The 20,952-nt window shown below is 37.0% G+C and overlaps 2 protein-coding genes across 2 annotated transcripts in view; one reads left to right on the plus strand and one right to left on the minus strand.

Moving 5' to 3' along the window:
- disp1 (dispatched homolog 1 (Drosophila)) overlaps nucleotides 1-20,952 on the minus strand; it is a 389,371-nt gene that overhangs the window by 121,514 nt on the left and 246,905 nt on the right. The gene's annotated exons all lie outside the window — the stretch shown is intronic.
- LOC138623496 (adhesion G protein-coupled receptor F5-like) lies at nucleotides 33-16,676 on the plus strand. The gene is made up of 34 exons (XM_069703049.1): nucleotides 33-101; nucleotides 2,693-2,795; nucleotides 2,945-3,014; nucleotides 3,138-3,281; nucleotides 3,389-3,562; nucleotides 4,709-4,747; nucleotides 4,969-5,124; nucleotides 5,214-5,381; nucleotides 5,545-5,574; nucleotides 5,697-5,777; nucleotides 6,064-6,219; nucleotides 6,309-6,476; nucleotides 6,640-6,669; nucleotides 6,792-6,872; nucleotides 7,159-7,314; nucleotides 7,404-7,571; nucleotides 7,735-7,764; nucleotides 7,887-7,967; nucleotides 8,254-8,409; nucleotides 8,512-8,679; nucleotides 8,999-9,168; nucleotides 9,446-9,739; nucleotides 9,846-9,907; nucleotides 10,909-11,030; nucleotides 11,158-11,376; nucleotides 11,951-12,151; nucleotides 12,313-12,444; nucleotides 12,556-12,734; nucleotides 13,401-13,577; nucleotides 13,661-15,037; nucleotides 15,153-15,194; nucleotides 15,628-15,678; nucleotides 15,774-15,837; nucleotides 16,514-16,676. The coding sequence occupies exons 2-34, from the start codon at nucleotides 2,694-2,696 to the stop codon at nucleotides 16,567-16,569; spliced, it is 5,304 nt and encodes a 1,767-aa protein (XP_069559150.1). The 5' UTR covers nucleotides 33-101; nucleotide 2,693; the 3' UTR covers nucleotides 16,570-16,676.

Raw genomic sequence — 20,952 nt, forward strand, 5'->3', positions numbered from 1 at the left:
GAAGTAATGAATGTGTGCAATGTCTTTGTATCTGGAGAAGCACAGTAAGATGATCATGCCCAGCTGACAAGAGCCTTTTGGAAGGCAGAATACAACGACAGGTAAACAAATCTCATGATCTTATATTGGGGGTTTTTATATATATAGTACGTTCAGACAAACTGCATTTACTTATTATATTTAACCTTTACTTTACCTTGCGAGACATTACAAATCCTTAATAATAATGAATGCCTGATAAGTGCCAGAAGACACTTGTGGGAGGAAGAGAGGGAGAAGACAACGAAACAAACAAAAAACACAAAACAAACAAAAGGGAGGATAATGACTAAGTAATCAAATGAAAATAAAATGTTTACAAGTAGCTGAGAAGTATGTTAACTAATCATTTAATCTACAGATCAGTTTTACATTTATCCCCGTTTACAGCAGTTGAAATAATGATGAATAATGTGCTTACTGAAGATAAACAGAAATCACTGGACTATGTTGATTTTTCTTCATTATAAATACCAGAGATATAAGTTCATTACCTTTGAAAAAAACACAAGCTTAAACACAGTTTACTTTTTAATTCATGAACAAACAGCAATACGAAATTAAAACAGCGGCAAAAACCCTCAAAGGGTGAAAATCTGAACACGATTCTGCACGAAACATTTAGCTTGTATGTTCCCTTTTAAAGTAGAACACGAAAGGAAAACCTTGTCAAGGTTTATTTTTTTAGGAGAGCTGTATGGGAAATAATATAACGCAACTCAGACTTGTAAAATTTTTTTTTTTTAAAGTCTAAAAATGTAGTTTAACGTAAACCCCATTCCCTCGGCTAAACTTACAATACCAGCATTATCAAGATTAATATCTCTAAATATAAATATAAAAGTAGAAACAGCACTTTCACTTTCTGCTGCGTTGAAAGAGTCAGAAGTGACGATACAGAAACTAATTCCGGAGCTAGTTTGATCACTGAGTTGTAAATTACACGTCAGTGTGGCATTAAGAAGTGTTTTTCTTAAACACGTTGTAGGCATCAACTCAGAACACTTAACACCCTCACTAAGAAAATATAAAACGGTTTAATGCCATGTTCTACTTTTATGCATTACATGAAACCTGATAAAAATGCTTGTAGGGCCGAAGGTGGAAACAGTAGACAGGGAAAAGCAAAATAGAATATGACCTACGAGAAGGAATTAATCACAATGTTTAAAAAAAAAAAAAAAAATACAGTTGTATTTTATTTTTGATAACAGGTAGTCTACATCCAGAATTTATCTACAGATAACACAGAGCTTTGAGGGTATGGTATTGGCAAGTTTCTCAATATGACTCTGTCTGGGAAACCAGCATTTAGTTCAGACAGTGTCTTGTTGATAGAAATAAAGGCAGAGCATCAGTGGGGAGTACAGCACAAAATGTCAAGTAGTGCTCTACTGTCACCACTGTTAATTGTTTTCCTTGTGATAGGCTTCAGTTTCAGAGTATGTTGACACACACGCACATTAACAAAGGAAGAAAGAAAAATGTCTCATGTACAAACAGAACACAGGTAAACAGAAAAAATCTGCAGATTCACTTAGACAAGATGGATGCCAATCCTGTGTCTGTAGGCTAACTATGAAGCTGAGCATAGAGACGGGAAGGACACGAAGACGGAAATAAAAGAAACAGGAAGAAAACTATTTCTGTCCAAAGACAGAACTACATTCACCGATTAGTCCTTTTAAAGCTCCCAAATAAATAAATTATACAGTTTATTTAAACCCTTGCTAGTATTGGCAAGTTTCTCAATATGGATATTGAGGCTTTGTTTTTGTATTATTAATCAGATATTAACAGTCTAAACTACATCACAGACAGATAAAGGTGTGATACCAATTGTAAGTGCTGGAATCCTCTTGTGACTTTATTTTCACATTTTCACTGTTAAAGAAAGCGGTAAATTATCGATTTTAGTTTTAGATTTTTCATGAATTTGCAAGAATTTCTAAAAAGTGTTTTTCCTTTTTGTCATTATGGGTTACTGGATGTAGATTGATGGAGAAAATGTTTTTTAGAAAGGAAAAGGGTCTGAATTATTTGTGAAGCAACTGTAAAACCAAACTGAGTCCTTACAATGACTCTTTACATTTGAATAATAAAAAGAGGTTTCATTAAATAGAATAAAATCATATCCCCGGAAATTAGATGGAGACAACTCAACTAGTTAATCTGGTTTGAAACGCCCCATAATTTAAAAACGAGTCTGACTCTGTCTGGGAAACCAGCATTTAGCTCAGACAGTGTCTTGTTGATAGAAATAAAGGCAGAGCATCAGTGGGGAGTACAGCACAAAATGTCAAGTAGTGCTTTACTGTCACCACTGTTAATCTTTTTCCTTGTGATAGGCTTCAGTTTCAGAGTATGTTGACACACACGCACATTAACACAAACAGCTGAAACGGGGGAACCCATCTGGTATGCGCTCAAACATGTCGACTATCAGGTCGGCCTGCATTTTTTAATTGTTATCTTCCTGGTAGCATTATCTAGGATTGTTTAACAGAAGGAACTTATACAACACATTGTAGTTTCAATCATCTGATCTCTCTACACAGTACAAAGTTTACACTTTCAACACGAAAATATAAGCATGGCTTTTGATAAGTTTAATGAGAAATCCTTCTCTTGACTGTGTTTTCTCTCTGATCAGGATGGCAGTACCAAAGGCAATAGGATTTGTGGTCATTATTCTGGTTATAAGCTACAATCTGGAGAATCAGGTGTACAGACAGTCTCTGAATACCTTCTTTCAGGTAAAGAATCAAAATTGATAAGAAATAACACCAGCATTTGTGGTGTTATATGAGATACTGCAACTGCTTACATCACAGCAGTAATATACTGTATTAAAGATTCAATGGAGATAAGCTGCACATTTGAACTAACCTGATGATTTTTACAGGAATTAATGGGAATGAAAGCATCCCCCATCCATGTCAGACCAAAAAGAGCAAGTGCGTCACATTTTAATGGTATGAACAGAATGCATCAAGTATTTATCAGTCAATCATCTTGACTATTAACTGCGTCTGTCCTTATCATTGAGGTATCAGTTATACATTGATACAGTATCTAATTATGTGTTTCAACCGTAGCTTCCTTAAATTCCACTGAGTATGAACTCCAAGTTGTAATAAGGATCTCTGACCCGGAGAGTCTCCGACTGATTTTGAACACACTCCAGTTTCCTTTACTGATCAACAGCACTGGGGAAATTACCAGCATTGACATCACAACAGGTAAAACATCCTTTCACTCTGCTCCTCCATTGTTCAATACGTTTATTATATCTTCAGCAAACGTGTCATTAAACCTCGATGTTGTGTGCTGCTGGTTCTTCCCATAGTGTGTTCACCAAATATGACCAGATACCAGTGCACATGTGAGGAGAGCTTTGCTTGGTCCTTTAACAGCTGCATTAACCACGAGGCCTGTGATGACATCATCGGTGACACATGTGGATGCATTAATGCCCTGCCAGCAGACGGCCAGTACTGCCAGCCAAACAGCAGCCAAACAGGTAGCTGCTATCACACAATACATAATTTCATCACACACTCATGTGTTGTAAGAACACCTGCACATTTACCCCAAGCACTATATTTGAAGTATTTACACTGTGCCTTTTCTAGAGTGTTTTAATTTTATACTAAATATTTCTAAAAACCTAGAAAGCAAATATCAAAAACCAAGTTATTGCTATATAGTAAATAAAGCCTCCCAACAGTCCATAAAATAAAGTTTAGCTTTACTGCAACAATATTAAATTCCTTCTCATAATGTTAATGCATCATACTACTGGATTGTAATAACCATATAGTGTAATAAATAATAATAATAGAACACTGACAGATCCCATTTATGCCGCATACAGAGAACTAATACTATTAAACTGTGTGTATCTTGGTGATAATTGTGTACTTTAACTTGTAATTTTCTGCAATGAGACCAAACTTTACATGACTCCAAAAGTACCAATTTTAGTGAGTCCGCTGTGGCAGATAATTGTTGCTCAATGTTAGTCAGTGATGAAGTATATTTTGGATAAACAACAAATGTGGGTTAAATATCTTCAGTTCATTTTGGATTTTAGGGCAATATTCATGTGTGGTCAGTTGATGGTGATATGTATTCATCAAACCCACAAACGTCCTGCTCCATTTGTAGCTGTTTCATTGTACTGGAAAAAAGGCCTCCCAGTTCTATATGTCTTTATGTTTCAATGAGAAGTTACAACCTCCTACTTTTTACTTTCCTGACCATGAAACAAAGGAGCACCCGAGAAACCCTCTTAATATGAAAAAAGTTCAACCTTGTTGTGTGAATGATGTCAAATTGACTTTAGTTGTAATGTAAAACATTATCTCATATTCACGTGAAAACTCCTCGTAAAATTTCCTTGGAAAACACTATCTGTGGAGAATTGAGACAACTGTGTAGCTCTTGGAATCAGTTGTAGAAAAACTAGCATCTTTTGTGTTCTTTGGTTTGTATTTGGCTAAAAGCCAGGAAACATTAATTCTAAAATGAAAAAAAAAGGTTGGCGGACAACATGTAAATGATCACAAAGATTGCTATTACGTCCACACAGTAAAAAGTGGGGATTAAAAAGATTACAGCTGTTCTGCTTTATGTCTTCAATGTCTCTTTTTTTTTTTTTTTACAGCGATAACACCAACCACACCATCTCCTTCACCACCAATCGGTATGATACATAAAATGTACAGCTATTTCAATGGTCTGGAAATACATATGTTGGCCTGTAAGCTTATAAAACTTATGGTTACAAGTTGGAAGTTTGAAGAATGGATCTACTGGCAGGATTGTGGGCATGCATGAGCAGTACAAACTGGGAGCATGTTGTTAACATTTTCGTGCGATCATGACCAACTTCTGTGATAAATGTTCTCCTGTTCTCCTCCACAGACCCAGTGATCATTGAAATAGATGTTGATTTGCGTGTCCAAGTCTTCACCATGCCAACAAATTTCTTTGATCTAGTCAGAGACACTCTGAGAAATTTAACCTACCCTATAATCATCAGTGAGTCTTTAAATGTGACAGACTTGAATTTCACTACAGGTAACTTACTTGTTTTCATATTTAATATAATTTAATGCTGCTTACAAAATAATGCATTATTTGTAATCTTGTTTAAATGTCTTTATAAGGGTGTTATCCGAACGCCACTCAAGGACTGCAGTGTCAATGTGAGGAGCAGTTTGCTTGGTCATGTGACAAGTGTAGGATCTACGGTGAATGCAGTAACGCCTCCACACAAACCTGTTCGTGCATAAATGGGCTTCCTTCTGATGGACAGTTCTGTGAGCCAATCACAAGTAAGTGTTGCTACTTTGTATCATTTGCGACAAATACTGTATCTACCTTATCTGCCTGACTTCCCTACATGTGCTGACATAAACATAGGGTTTTGTTTAATTATCTGTCACATATATTCATGTACTTGAAGCTATGATGTTTTTCTTTATGGTTGCTCCATAGGTATCCCTCTGTGTCCAACACTACCTCCTGGTATGGAAATATTTTTCTTTGATTTGGACCTCAACACATTCTGTAGTTGTTGAACTAAAAAACATTTATTGATCTAAAATAGCTTTTATCGATGATAACAGTTGCTGATTTTGTATTTGCAGAGATATCGACCACAACACCAACCACAATGACGACTACAATGATTTCAACAACAACCACAACATCTCCTTCACCACCAATCGGTATGATACATAAAATGTACAGCTAATTCAATGGTCTGGAAATACATATGTTGGCCTTTAGGCTTATGAAACTTAGAACCATGTAAACTCTCAATTTAAGCACAAACAGGCAAAGTTTGATATGTAGCACACGAGGGTAGAGAATGGATGTACTGGCAGGATTGTGGGCATGCCTGAGACAAAAATGGACAAACTGGGAGCATGTTGTTAACATTTTCATGCAAGTATTGTTCTGAATGATCATGACCGACTTCTGTGATAAATGTTCTCCTGTTCTCCTCCACAGACCCAGTGATCATTGAAATAGATGTTGATTTGCGTGTCCAAGTCTTCACCATGCCAACAAATTTCTTTGATCTAGTCAGAGACACTCTGAGAAATTTAACCTACCCTATAATCATCAGTGAGTCTTTAAATGTGACAGACTTGAATTTCACTACAGGTAACTTACTTGTTTTCATATTTAATATAATTTAATGCTGCTTAAAAAATAAAGCATTATTTGTAATCTTGTTTAAATGTCTTTATAAGGGTGTTATCCGAACGCCACTCAAGGACTGCAGTGTCAATGTGAGGAGCAGTTTGCTTGGTCATGTGACAAGTGTAGGATCTACGGTGAATGCAGTAACGCCTCCACACAAACCTGTTCATGCATAAATGGGCTTCCTTCTGATGGACAGTTCTGTGAGCCAATCACAAGTAAGTGTTGCTACTTTGTATCATTTGCGACAAATACTGTATCTACCTTATCTGCCTGACTTCCCTACATGTGCTGACATAAACATAGGGTTTTGTTTAATTATCTGTCACATATATTCATGTACTTGAAGCTATGATGTTTTTCTTTATGGTTGCTCCATAGGTATCCCTCTGTGTCCAACACTACCTCCTGGTATGGAAATATTTTTCTTTGATTTGGACCTCAACACATTCTGTAGTTGTTGAACTAAAAAACATTTATTGATCTAAAATAGCTTTTATCGATGATAACAGTTGCTGATTTTGTATTTGCAGAGATATCGACCACAACACCAACCACAATGACGACTACAATGATTTCAACAACAACCACAACATCTCCTTCACCACCAATCGGTATGATACATAAAATGTACAGCTAATTCAATGGTCTGGAAATACATATGTTGGCCTTTAGGCTTATGAAACTTAGAACCATGTAAACTCTCAATTTAAGCACAAACAGGCAAAGTTTGATATGTAGCACACGAGGGTAGAGAATGGATGTACTGGCAGGATTGTGGGCATGCCTGAGACAAAAATGGACAAACTGGGAGCATGTTGTTAACATTTTCATGCAAGTATTGTTCTGAATGATCATGACCGACTTCTGTGATAAATGTTCTCCTGTTCTCCTCCACAGACCCAGTGATCATTGAAATAGATGTTGATTTGCGTGTCCAAGTCTTCACCATGCCAACAAATTTCTTTGATCTAGTCAGAGACACTCTGAGAAATTTAACCTACCCTATAATCATCAGTGAGTCTTTAAATGTGACAGACTTGAATTTCACTACAGGTAACTTACTTGTTTTCATATTTAATATAATTTAATGCTGCTTATAAAATAATGCATTATTTGTAATCTTGTTTAAATGTCTTTATAAGGGTGTTATCCGAACGCCACTCAAGGACTGCAGTGTCAATGTGAGGAGCAGTTTGCTTGGTCATGTGACAAGTGTAGGATCTACGGTGAATGCAGTAACGCCTCCACACAAACCTGTTCGTGCATAAATGGGCTTCCTTCTGATGGACAGTTCTGTGAGCCAATCACAAGTAAGTGTTGCTACTTTGTATCATTTGCGACAAATACTGTATCTACCTTATCTGCCTGACTTCCCTACATGTGCTGACATAAACATAGGGTTTTGTTTAATTATCTGTCACATATATTCATGTACTTGAAGCTATGATGTTTTTCTTTATGGTTGCTCCATAGGTATCCCTCTGTGTCCAACACTACCTCCTGGTATGGAAATATTTTTCTTTGATTTGGACCTCAACACATTCTGTAGTTGTTGAACTAAAAAACATTTATTGATCTAAAATAGCTTTTATCGATGATAACAGTTGCTGATTTTGTATTTGCAGAGATATCGACCACAACACCAACCACAATGACGACTACAATGATTTCAACAACAACCACAACATCTCCTTCACCACCAATCGGTATGATACATAAAATGTACAGCTAATTCAATGGTCTGGAAATACATATGTTGGCCTTTAGGCTTATGAAACTTAGAACCATGTAAACTCTCAATTTAAGCACAAACAGGCAAAGTTTGATATGTAGCACACAGGGGTAGAGAATGGATGTACTGGCAGGATTGTGGGCATGCCTGAGACAAAAATGGACAAACTGGGAGCATGTTGTTAACATTTTCATGCAAGTATTGTTCTGAATGATCATGACCGACTTCTGTGATAAATGTTCTCCTGTTCTCCTCCACAGACCCAGTGATCATTGAAATAGTTGTTGATTTGCGTGTCCCAGTCTCCACTATGCCAACAAATTTCTTTGATCTAGTCAGAGACACTCTGAGAAATTTAACCTACCCTATAATCATCAGTGAGTCTTTAAATGTAGCAGACTTAAATTTCACCACAGGTAATAACTTCAGATTACTTACTTGTTTTCATAGTAAATATAATTTAATGCTGCTTATTAAATAATGCATTATTTGTAATCTTTTTTAAATGTCTTTATAAGGGTGTTATCCGAACGCCACTCAAGGACTGCAGTGTCAATGTGAGGAGCAGTTTGCTTGGTCATGTGACAAGTGTAGGATCTACGGTGAATGCAGTAACGCCTCCACACAAACCTGTTCGTGCATAAATGGGCTTCCTTCTGATGGACAGTTCTGTGAGCCAATCACAAGTAAGTGTTGCTACTTTGTATCATTTGCGACAAATACTGTATCTACCTTATCTGCCTGACTTTCCTACATGTACTGACATAAACATAGTTAGGGTTTTGTTTAATTATCTGTCACATATATTCATGTACTTGAAGCTATGATGTTTTTCTTTATGGTTGCTCCATAGGTATCCCTCCGTGTCCAACACTACCTCCTGGTATGGAAATACTTTTCTTTGATTTGGACCTTAACACATTCTGTAGTTGTTGAACTAAAAAACATTTATTGATCCAAAATAGCTTTTATCGATGATAACAGTTGCTGATTTTGTATTTGCAGAGATATCGACCACAACACCAATAACAATCACCACAACAATGATGCCAAACACAACAACCATGGTGCCAAACACAACCACAGTAATGCCAAACACAACAACCATGGTGCCAAACACAACAACAGCGATGCCAAACACAACAACCATGGTGCCAAACACAACCACAATGATGCCAAACATATATATATATATATATATATATATATATATATATATATATATATATATATATATATATATATATATATATATATATATATATATATATATATATATATATATATATATATATATATATATATATATATATATATATATATATATATATATATATATATATATATATATATATATATATATATATATATATATATATATATATATATATATATATATATATATATATATATATATATATATATATATATATATATATATATATATATACAACAACCATGGTGCCAAACACAACAACAGCGATGCCAAACACAACAACCATGGTGCCAAACACAACCACAATGATGCCAAACACAACAACCATGGTGCCAAACACAACAACAACAACGATCCCACCCACCACAACAACGACGACTACAACGGTTTCACCAACAACCCCAGTGACAACAATAACACCAATAAATGTTCCTGCTGAACAGAGGACCTTTGAACTTATCATGAACATAGATTTCCAAGAGTCATACAAAGAACCAACAAATTCAGTTTACCAAGACATTAACAATGCTGTAAGTCTTGAAGCCTCCTCTTTCTGTGTCATTAATTTCCCTCCCATTGCTATTGCACTGATTGTGATATGTTATCCTGGTTTGGCTATGTCACTTTCTCAAACAGGTTCAAAGCCAATGCCAGCAGCACATCTCAAGTTTTATTTCAGCTGAGGTAACTGATTTGCGGTAAGCCAAATTTGTATCCTTCTAATCTAAACAATATCTCTTGTACTGTCATGGCTCAAAGTACAGCAGTGTTGGTCATTCAGTGGATCTACCAATTTAGTCAACTGTTAGATTGTCAGGAAATTTTGAACACACTCTTGTGGCTTATCTGACTCTTCCTTTAGTGACAATTTTGGATAGACTAAGATAGTCTGATGATACCATGAATTTTTCTCCTGTGTCACTGAAGGTATTTAAGGGTTTCCATATGGTTTACCCTAATGTCTTTGTGATCCCTCACTTTTTTTTAGCACCACCAGTAGGTCAAATATTTCACTTTTTTCATGAAAACCTGTCAGCATGTTTTTGATGGATTGGCACAACATTTGCTCCAGACAGTAATGTTGCCCAGATGTATCTTAAGGCCTTTGATGGGATTTCATTTGTTACAGCCATGTGGTTGACGTATGAATGAAATGTGTCAAATATCACTGGATGGATTGCCATACTTTTGATCACTTGAGTGTTCTTCAAGTATGATTTTCTGGTCAAAATTTTAGTTTGCCCAATACCATGACTTATACCCCCTTTTTGTTTATAACTCTGATGCAAGTTGGCATCATGGATGTAATTAGCACACTGTGCAGAACTAAGCATTACGTTTGAAACATCACTGGTTATAGCTGTAGACTCTTAGACCTTATTCTGGGAGAAATAATTTCCTGTATTAAGTGTTTTGTTTTACAAAAGCATTTGTGTATTTTGGCTAATCTGGCATTGGCCTTGACCAAGGGAGTATTAATATGGAACTATATACAAATATGTACACACTGACTTTAACCTACTATTGATCACTTACAGGGCAGTAGGGGTTTAAAGTTTTGAGTAGTGAATATTCACTCTTTAAGATTCTTATGGTGGTTAACATTAAGTTACCAAAGCAGGTATAATATGGTTCTAAATGAGGGACAACACACATGTTGGTGGATGGATTTTCACTGGGATTCCATTCTGCATTGCAGGAGCGGCAGCACCATCACTACCTACAATGTCCGTGCTACTTCTTTTGAAAAAACAGAAATTGATGCAGTTAATACTGGGTTATTCAAAACCCTGTCAGCAACATACCCTATGATATTTGACAGTAAGGCAGTCTAATACATTCATAATTTTATAATGTCACACTTGCAATGTTTGTCAGGTCAAAAATATCTGAACTTTGTGTACAGATGGTTGTATTATAATTGTCTGCCCTCTGGGTATATTTTCAGGCGTGACACCCCTACAGTTTAATCCAACTGAAGTATTTTTTGAGAAAAGTGTGACGGTGACATGCGGCCCTCCGCCAGCGGATCTTAATTTTAGTGCCAGCTTTGCTGCAGAGTGGACACGTAATGGCCAGCGCATACCTGAAGATAGTGAACACGTATTTTCAAGACAGGATGGAGCAGCAACATTGACTGTGTTAAGATTTTTTGGCAGTGACAATGGTAAGAAATAGATGGAGTGTGGTACTAACAGTCCCAAATTATGCACATTTAAACTGAGGGTAGTGCCTAGGAATTTTCTCTTAGTGCTCTGGCTTGAGAATTTGTAAAATCTTGAATAGCTTCATGTCAATCTTTGTTGTACATTGCAAAATCAACACTGTCAGTGCATTCACTGTCTCACCAGACCCACCCATGCCAAAGAAATATATCTGACCTTATGACAGTGAGGGGAATTATTTATACCTTTATTTATTGTTAAAAGTGGTATTACAGACTAAGGACCACACCAACATCTAAACAGTGAAGTGACATGTGCAGAGAACATGAATATGCTGTAAGTATGCTGCAGCTGGGACGCTAATAAGCTATCTCACCTGCAAACTGGCTGTCAGTCTGAATGTCTTTGTGTGGAATGCTGATAAACACTAACTGTTTCACACCAGTGGGGTTTAACAGAAATATCCATCTACTTAGAGATAATTAACATTATTCCAACGATTCCAAAAATAGGATGTCATGCTCTCATCCCACATATCCTCTGGACTCATATAATGATAATCATCTTTGGTTTCAGGACAGTATGAATGTAAGCTGAGACGGGGAGACAATTCAATTTTCATACAGAAATCGGACAAAAGGTTTGCTTTTAAAGACACACCCTTAATCCAAGTGACACCAGTAAGAAGAAATGTGAGGTGTGAGGATGAAAATGTGGAACTGAAGTGCTCTGTCAACAGTCCCTACACGGTTGAGTTTCTGAACTTGCCTGTTGCAGGTAAACCTGAAACATACAAAAACCCCAATTCAAATCTACTGTTAGAAAAATGATTTACATACCATGTGCTCACTCAATTATTTGTGATGATAGGAATTTCTCTTGATTTGTGACGAAAAGAAGTTTTTTTTTTATTACCAGTTGTTTTTGTTGTTCTTAAGGCACAGCTCGTGAGATTACCTATCTGTTTCCATTACCTGATGACTGTACAAACCAGGAAAGGAAGTTCACCTGTCAATCAAAAACCAATTCAGTATTTAAAGGAGAAATCACACTGCGGTTGTCCACAGAGCGTGAGTACAGATCAAAAATGTACAGACCATACGATAATAATAATAATACAATTCCAGTAGTTTCCCTGTAATTTGGAGCACTGAGGTCAAACCATGTTTTTTTCTCTCCAGAGTTTCTGTGTGATGATCCAGAATTTGGTCGCGGAACAATAGATTTCAAGGCTGCAGCTCCCTGCCAACCGAACAAGGTGGGAGAGATTACAGCAGTTTGTAAAGCAAATGGTAACTTTGAAGATCGACAAGACAACTGTGTCCTACTTCCTGTTCAGGAGCTGCTTGACCAATCTGAGGTGACTGAGTTCTCCATTAGTTCCTGACATCAAATTAAGCTTGCTTTTCTTTTCTTTTCCCCCTTTATCAGCCCCTACGGGAGATCGGGATCTCGAGATTGAAATAATTAACACAAATTAAAGCAATCTCTGCAGTATTTGCAGGAGCTTACAATTTTTGCAAAATTCCTGCAATAATTCTGCAAAACATTTTCTCAACAGAAGCTGCTGAAAGTATTACAGCATAGACTAGCCTTTCCAAAACAAAACTAGCTTTATTAACATAAATAACTCCCCCTGTGAGGAATTTGTCAAATTATCTCTATACATATTTCAAATAGTAAGAGACTGTAATTTGTTTTTATGCACCCCGTAGGCATATGTGTTGAATTAATATTATTCATAAAGCACTCAAAGCTCTTACTGCAACAGCAGATGTAGCCTTTGTATTCTATATTACAGGCAAATATGTGTTAAGTTCACACGCATTGCAAACCTCAGTCCGACATTATACAAGTCACACTGCACTTACCCTAAACGAAGAACAAAAACGGATACTATGCAGATAATTTTAAAGATGCTACGAGAGAATACGGATTCTATAATACTATAGTAACTTAAATTTGATTGTTGACTTAACATGTATCACCAATCTTTTCTTTTCTTTTGTCTCTGAAAATGTCACAGTTCTTGAATAACAATTCACTGCCAGTATTCTTGGACCAGCTCAGCAATGTCACTGCCAACTTCACTGCGGAGGTGGTTGATTCTCCGGCCACCATTGCAGCCATTGTGAGAATACTCAACAATGTAGCCAACGCGTCTTCAACACTGAATATCTTAATAAGTACTTCTTCAATGGAGGTATGTGAATTACTCTGCTGAAGTTTACACATCATAAACAATACATGTTTTTAGATCTAATATCTATGTTTCTTTCAATGTAGGATGTCCTGGAAACTGCAGGTATTCTCACCACAGAGGGAGCACAGCAATCATGGGCCACTCTGAACACCAATGATACCTCAAGCTCAACATCAAGAAGTAACATCCCCCAAGCTAAAAGTAGTAGCTCATCCTTATTACAGTCTCTTGAGATCATAACGAGTGGCCTTACAAATGGCACTTTTGACATTGACACACCTTCCATTCTCCTGAGTAAAACAACATTCACAGACACTTTCAATGCTGACATTAATTCTTCAGTGGAGATCGACATACCAGAAGCCGATGGAGGGAATAAGTCAATCACTGTGATTACATTTGCCTCAATGGATAACATTCTCCCTCCAAGAGACGAACTCAATTCATCGCTCGATGTTATCAATGGCAGGGTCGTGCTTGTTCAGTCCAGTGGCACCATCAATAATATCTCACTAACATTTGATATTATAAATGACAGTCTTGCGAACCCTAAGTGCGTTTTCTGGAACTTCAGCCTCTTCGATGGTCTCGGAGGATGGGACGACGAGGGCTGCATGCTGGTGCGCAACATAAACGAAACCGTCACCTGCAATTGTGACCATCTGACCTCATTCTCGATCCTCATGTCACCCTTCAGTCCAAATGACCCTGTGCTGGACTATATAACCTACATTGGAGTTGGAATATCCATGGCTTCCTTGGTCATATGCCTCATCATTGAAGCTGTCATATGGAGAAAAATCAGAAGAATTCCGACATCTTACTTGCGTCACGTTTCCATTGTAAACATTGCCGTGTCTCTCCTGATTGCAAATATTTGGTTTATTATTGGGGCGGCCATTTCAGATGCAAAGGAGGAAAACCAACGAGCATGCACTGCAGCTACATTTTTTATCCATTTTTTCTACCTAGCCCTGTTCTTCTGGATGTTAGCCTCAGCTCTGCTGCTGCTTTACCGCGCAGTCAGTGTTTTCGGTGGGGATTTGTCAAAATCATCTTTGTTGGCTATCGGATTCTGTCTAGGCTATGGAGCACCTCTCATCATCACAATCATAACCATAGCTGTAACAGCACCCAAAGGAGAATACATCCGAGGGACTGGGGTTTGCTGGCTAAACTGGTTCGACTCAAAGGCTCTACTGGCATTTGTGATCCCGGCACTGTTGATAGTGCTGATAAACTTCATCATCCTGCTTGTGGTCTTGTACAAAATGTTGAGGAGTAGGGTAACGAGTGATGCTGCAAATGCAGGTGAGAGGAACGTTCTCGTTGTTATTGCCAGGAGTTTGGCTGTGCTCACACCATTTTTTGGATTAACTTGGGGTCTGGGAGTTGGAACTATGACTGACCCAAACAACTTAGGGATCCATTATTCATTTGCATTCTTCAATGCACTGCAGGTACGTCTGTATGTTATGCTGTAGTACTTACTATTGTTTAATGCAGTCTTAATGGTGAACTTGCCTTCTATCACTGAATAACTCATAGCTAATGTCCCTCTGTGTTTGTATCAAGGGTTTCTTCATATTGGTGTTTGGAACACTGTTGGACAAAAAGGTATGTCTCAATATTCAAATATTTATCAGCTTCATTAAAAGGAAAATTCCCTCTGAAGTAGAACTTGTGTCTCTAATAATGTGTAGTTAATGATTTGGATGAAAAATTTACCAGGATTCCAATCTCCATTTTGAATTACCAACAAACTACTACAGTAAATGCTCTCAACAAGAATTTACTCTAGGGTTTACTAACCTCTACTAATAAAGCAGCATGAATACCACTACAAAAGTTGTCCCACCCACAATTGTGCTTCTATACAATCAGGGTTATGAGTGCACAAACATAAGTGAGCTGCTTTGTTCTTTGTCAGGCTTGACACCATGACGTGGTGGAAGATATGAGCTTCAACCTTTAAACTTTACCATCTCTTCTTCACATACTTGTTTCAGTTTTATTGTAGTGTACTCAGTTTTGTCAATTCACTTTTCAGGTGCGGTCAGAAATAACAATAAAGTCAAAGGTTTCAAGTAGTGGGACAAGGGTAAGAACAGTTTTCTCACTCATATCACTTTTTTAATTAGGTCGCTTTTAATTTATTGTGGTGGTTAATTTTTTTTGCTTTTTCTCTTGTTTTAGAGCACCAGTGCTGGAAACTCCTCGAGTGGACTGGGATTTATTTTGAAAAGGAGACGAGCAAGAGGTAGAGCGGAAAAGAACAAACTACAGCTCAATTTTAAAAATGATAATGTAGCATTTTTATTTGGTGTGCTAGTGGTTTTTATTTCAGTTGGTCAGGTGGTCTACACTTTGGTCCAGAATGAAATCAACTGTCGGATGGATTGCCATTCAATTTGGACATAATAGTGCTCTGAGGATGAATCCTTTTCCTAATTCCTTCAGTGAACATTTATATTTGAATTAACTACAATGCTTCACACAAACATCTGCACCACCATTTGTGGTTTCCCCAAAATAAAATCTGATAATTTTGGTGATTGCGTTACTTTTCATCAGGTCAAACTTTCACTTTATCTAATAATAATATATATATATATAAATAATATAATATATATAATAATAATAAAAATAATATCTAATCTTTGACCAGATACCTACAAAGTACTCTACTTTGTTTAGTAGTAGTAACCAAATGTTAGCAGGCTGACACACACAAAAAAATGATTTCTTTAGGAACCATTAACTGTGAAACATCTGGTTGCTAATGTTATCACTGTAAGCATGTTCATATGCTGACCTTACAATTTAGCTCAGACCTTTGTTGTAAAAAAAATTACACCCTCTTACTGAGGTACAATATCTGCCCATGTATTGTTTTGCCACAGTCTGAATGATGTTTTTTTTTTCTTTTTTTTTAGATGGCTACAACATCTCTGGTACATCCGGGGAATTTCCGTCTTCCACCAACACTTAACAATCTATGCAGACGGCTCTGGTCAGTTCGTTTGACAACAAACCAATCAAACCAGTTTCTGTATGGTCTTTACACACTAAGGGCATTTTTTTGGAACGCCAATATATTTTTGATATATTTTAATCTGTCCTATATATGTATGATTTCTTCACTCAATACATGTGATGTCACTTAATGTAGTTTTGAACATCTACGTCTTCATTTTGTTCTGCTGTTAATTTTGAAAAATGCAGATTGCTACTCTAATATATCTCCTGTGGAAAACAGCTTGTAAATCTTTTTTCATGTGTTTGTAATGAATGAAAATGTATTATTAATTCAAATTAAAGCCTCTAAAAAAGCCCTTCACACTTTATTTTTGACAGTTTCTGCTTCACACAATCTGTTAATCTGCCACATTCTTTTGTCTTAAAAAAAAAAAACCTACCTGTCAGAGTTGGATGAAAGCACGGTGGCAGTTTTACATGCTTTCAATTTTACTTTAAAACCATTGACAGCTAATGGCAGCTGATAGCTCAGTTACTACAGTTGGGTTGATAATATCACAGGCCTAAAATGTTAAATGTTAAATCAGTGGATTTGAGCACTGAGTTGTTGCGGTTTAACATGAGGCTATGAGCTGCATGCTGTCCCGATTATGTGATAGCACTGAAACAACACAGTATGCAGCAACAGGGTTTACAGTTCAGTGGTTTGTGATTCATGATTTAAAAGTGTTCCTCGAGTTAGTTGCAGAGCCTGCATTGACTTTGCAGTATCTGCTTCAACGAGGACTAGTAACAGCTGAACTAATTTAGCTTTAAGGTCACTGTAACATAAATCTGTTACCACTGTGGGTTTTCCTCAGCACAATGACACCTACACCATCTGGTACAGTTTCCAAGTGTTTTATTATCACCACCATCCGGTCACAGTCCGTGCGCTCTGCTGCCGTGCCTCCAAGCGCACCCACAGCATTTGTCTGTCTGTCTGTCTGTTGGCCTCTCTGCCCGTCCGTGTCTCCAGCTCCCCCTCCGGTGTGTCACTACTGATTGTTATATGGGGAGAGAGAAACCATCAGTGATAGAATTCAGCTAGGCTAATTAAGCCTCTTCCCGGCACCGTTCCCTGAATCACTCCCCCACTCTGTCCCTCCTGCAGCTGAGCCAAACCATGCCCCACCACCACATTGTGAAGGCAATGAGAAGTCACATTGAAGTTAATTGGAATGAGGTGAGGTACCACACAGATAAGGATCTAATCAAAGACAAAGAAAGTGATGAGAGGACAGCGAGGTGTAGTTAAAGCAGAGGGAGAGGAAGGAGAGGCAGGGAAGTCAGGGCAAAGGACAAGTCATCTCACTTTAATGAATGATCTATCTTCTCATTATCTGATGAAGATGAATTTATCTTTAAGGTGGTTATAACTATATCGACAACAATGTTTGCCACGAATGACATATGAATGAAGATGTAGGCTTTAGAGTTTTTGATGTAGATTCATGGTTTACCACTTGTAAGACAGATTACCTTTAGAACACACGAGGGAAACACGGACTGAATGATATTAATTATTTTTTTCTCCATTCAAACTTAAAAGGCTACCAACTGAATTGACAACGTCATCAACAATCAATGTCAAGTATAGAGAAGTAAGTATACCATGCACAGTTCTTTAAAGCACTCACAAAATTACCCAAATGAACTGGATCAAGTGTATTCAAAACATGAACCTTGGTTCAAACCTTAGTCCAGACTCTCAGTGAGAGGACACCCTCACCGATGCACGATGCTCAGGCACCGAATGAGTTTAAAAAGATCCCAAATGTTTCTTTAAAGCTGCTGAATGAGTAGGAGAGTCTTTTAATTGAACATATGACCCAAAGTACCTGCCAGATGTGGTTTTTTTCACCTTAATGAGGTGATTATTTCAAGCTTCCTCACACTCATTAAGAAAGATTTGTGACCAAACACCTAAATGCATCTCTTCTGTTCCTTCATGCATCTTGTGACACAATTGAAAACAGCTTGTGGATGAAGTGCACTTGGACATTGACTCCCTTGAAAACTGCTCACGTTCACATGACGGTGAAAGAAATTGCTATTTAAAATTTGGATAATATGTGAATAATGTGGTCACTGTGAAACACAGTATATTCCCTGAAACATCATCATTATCAACACTTATTACGTTATCATCTACAGTTTTAAATATCTCTTTTCTCTACCCACTGGTGGGCTAGTTTGCCAGATTGATTATAGATTAGGAGGCTCTCAAACATATTTTAAATCATTTCGATATTCAATCACAATGTCCTGAAAAATGTATAATTTTAACCAACTAAATTAGTCTTCACAAGTGACAGGGCTTTATATAAAATAAAAATGGAAAGGTTCACGAATGCCCAACTTTTGATCGAATTGCAAGAAAAACAATGAAAATAGTAGAAAAAACATTACATTAGTAAATATCTCACTGTAATCATCCAACCGTTTCTCCTACAGATTATGTTCACGTGCAGTTGCATTTCATTTGAAACAACAATTTACTTTTTCATGTAACTCGAAGGGAACATTGTAACATTACATGACAATAAGAACAAAATAGTAAGACAAAGACAGTAAAAGAATCAGAATCAGCGTTATTGGCCAGGTATGTTAACACATACAAGGACTTTGACTCCGGTTGTAACTTGAGCTCTCAGACTGCAAAAAAACAGACAGACATAAATAGACATATAAAACATAAATAGACGTATATACAGCTAAGAAAGAAAGAAAGAAATCAAAGTAGAAGAGGCAATAATGAGGATTAGGATTAAAATCTGTTTTACAAACCTTCCCAAATTTAAGGGGTGTTTTCTAACAGCACTGTGATTGAATATCCTATTACAACTGTTTGTAGATTAATTGGCTCCCACCAACTCTTCTGTTTAAGTGCATCTTTCGAAGCAAAAGGAACAATAAAACAAAACAAAAATGTCATACTCATATGTTCGTATTTCCTCATGAAATTGTATTTTTCTTGCGTTATATTTTTTGTTTTCTGTTCATTATATTTTTGTTACATGCCCCGTGACTATACAGCCGCATGCCAATACACTGAATCAGGGCAATCAGTGCTTAATTATAGGTTTAATGTGAGCTTAAGAGCAACATCTCCCTCCAGCTAAACTGACTACACCTAGCCTTTCATACTCACCACCAACAAGTGATATAAATCATAAACAGAGAAATGCTGAACTCTTTAGAATGTTGACTGAATGATAAGACATATTTCCATACCGTCTCCAACTATAAATGATTCCTTGGTGTAATTTAGCCTACAATATTTATACTTTGTGGGGGTTTTTTATTTTGTTTTTTTATATATAGTACCTCTTCGAGACCTTTAAATACACCATATACCTATTATTTCTAAAATGAACTGTAAGCCAGTGAAATGAAACTAAAATGGGAGTAATGTGGGTGGACCATCCTGCAGTGGAGTTTGAAACTTATCGATCTTATCATAGTAATCTCACCCAGTAGTGACGAAGTTGTAGGGAAGAATTCCATGCTCTCGCACACCAACATTACATAGATAAGGAATGGAATGCTGAAGTAAAATATATCACCTTGGGACTCTGAGATTCAAGGTTTTTATTGTCACCCTGGTTATATAAGGATCATTTTTTTAAATGCTTTGGTTGGTAAAAGCAAATAAATATGTATAATACAAAAAAAAACAAAAAGTATATCGCAACAATTTCAAACTATATATATTCAAGGCAATATTTCCCTGAATATATTCAGGGAAAAATTCAAATAAAACAAAACAAAACACCTAAATACAGTCCTATGAAGTACGAAACGTTCCTATCCTGCCACTAAAACTACTATTGCTACGAGTACTGTTCGTGAGTATTAAAGTCTTTGGACTCCACCAATCACAATCAGGCAGACTTTGTACAAATGGAAAAAAATACTTGACCCCTACAAGCCTCTTTGACTAACAAAGATCACAATAAGAGAAAGGTCTGTAATAGTCCGCGAGGTCAGAAAGGCACTAAGGGTAACTTCTAACTAAAGACCGTTCATGAGTCAACCATCAGTAGAATACTGATCAACAAAGGAGAAAACCAGTGCAGTTTCAATGAATAGCCAAGTCTAGACCATTGTGGTCTAGATCTCTCACCAAACTGCAAAGGGACCCCAAAGATGGGGCCTGTTTCTTGGGGATTGACAGTCACGTTCAGTTGTGGATGGGTTGAAAAGAAAAAAGGGGACTCTGTGTTCCTTCTCCATGCTACCTGTTCTCAAGGTGCCCTAGATTAAGCTATTGGCATGACACTTCCCATGTCATGCCAAAGCGTTTAATACACCCGTCAGGCAACTAGATGGTACAATGTCAGTGTCACCTTTT

The sequence above is a fragment of the Brachyistius frenatus genome, unplaced genomic scaffold (assembly GCF_029030835.1).
Source record: "Brachyistius frenatus isolate BFR_SWC_R1_liver_20210118 unplaced genomic scaffold, ASM2903083v1 Contig_44, whole genome shotgun sequence".
NCBI classification, from domain to species: Eukaryota; Metazoa; Chordata; class Actinopteri; family Embiotocidae; genus Brachyistius; species Brachyistius frenatus.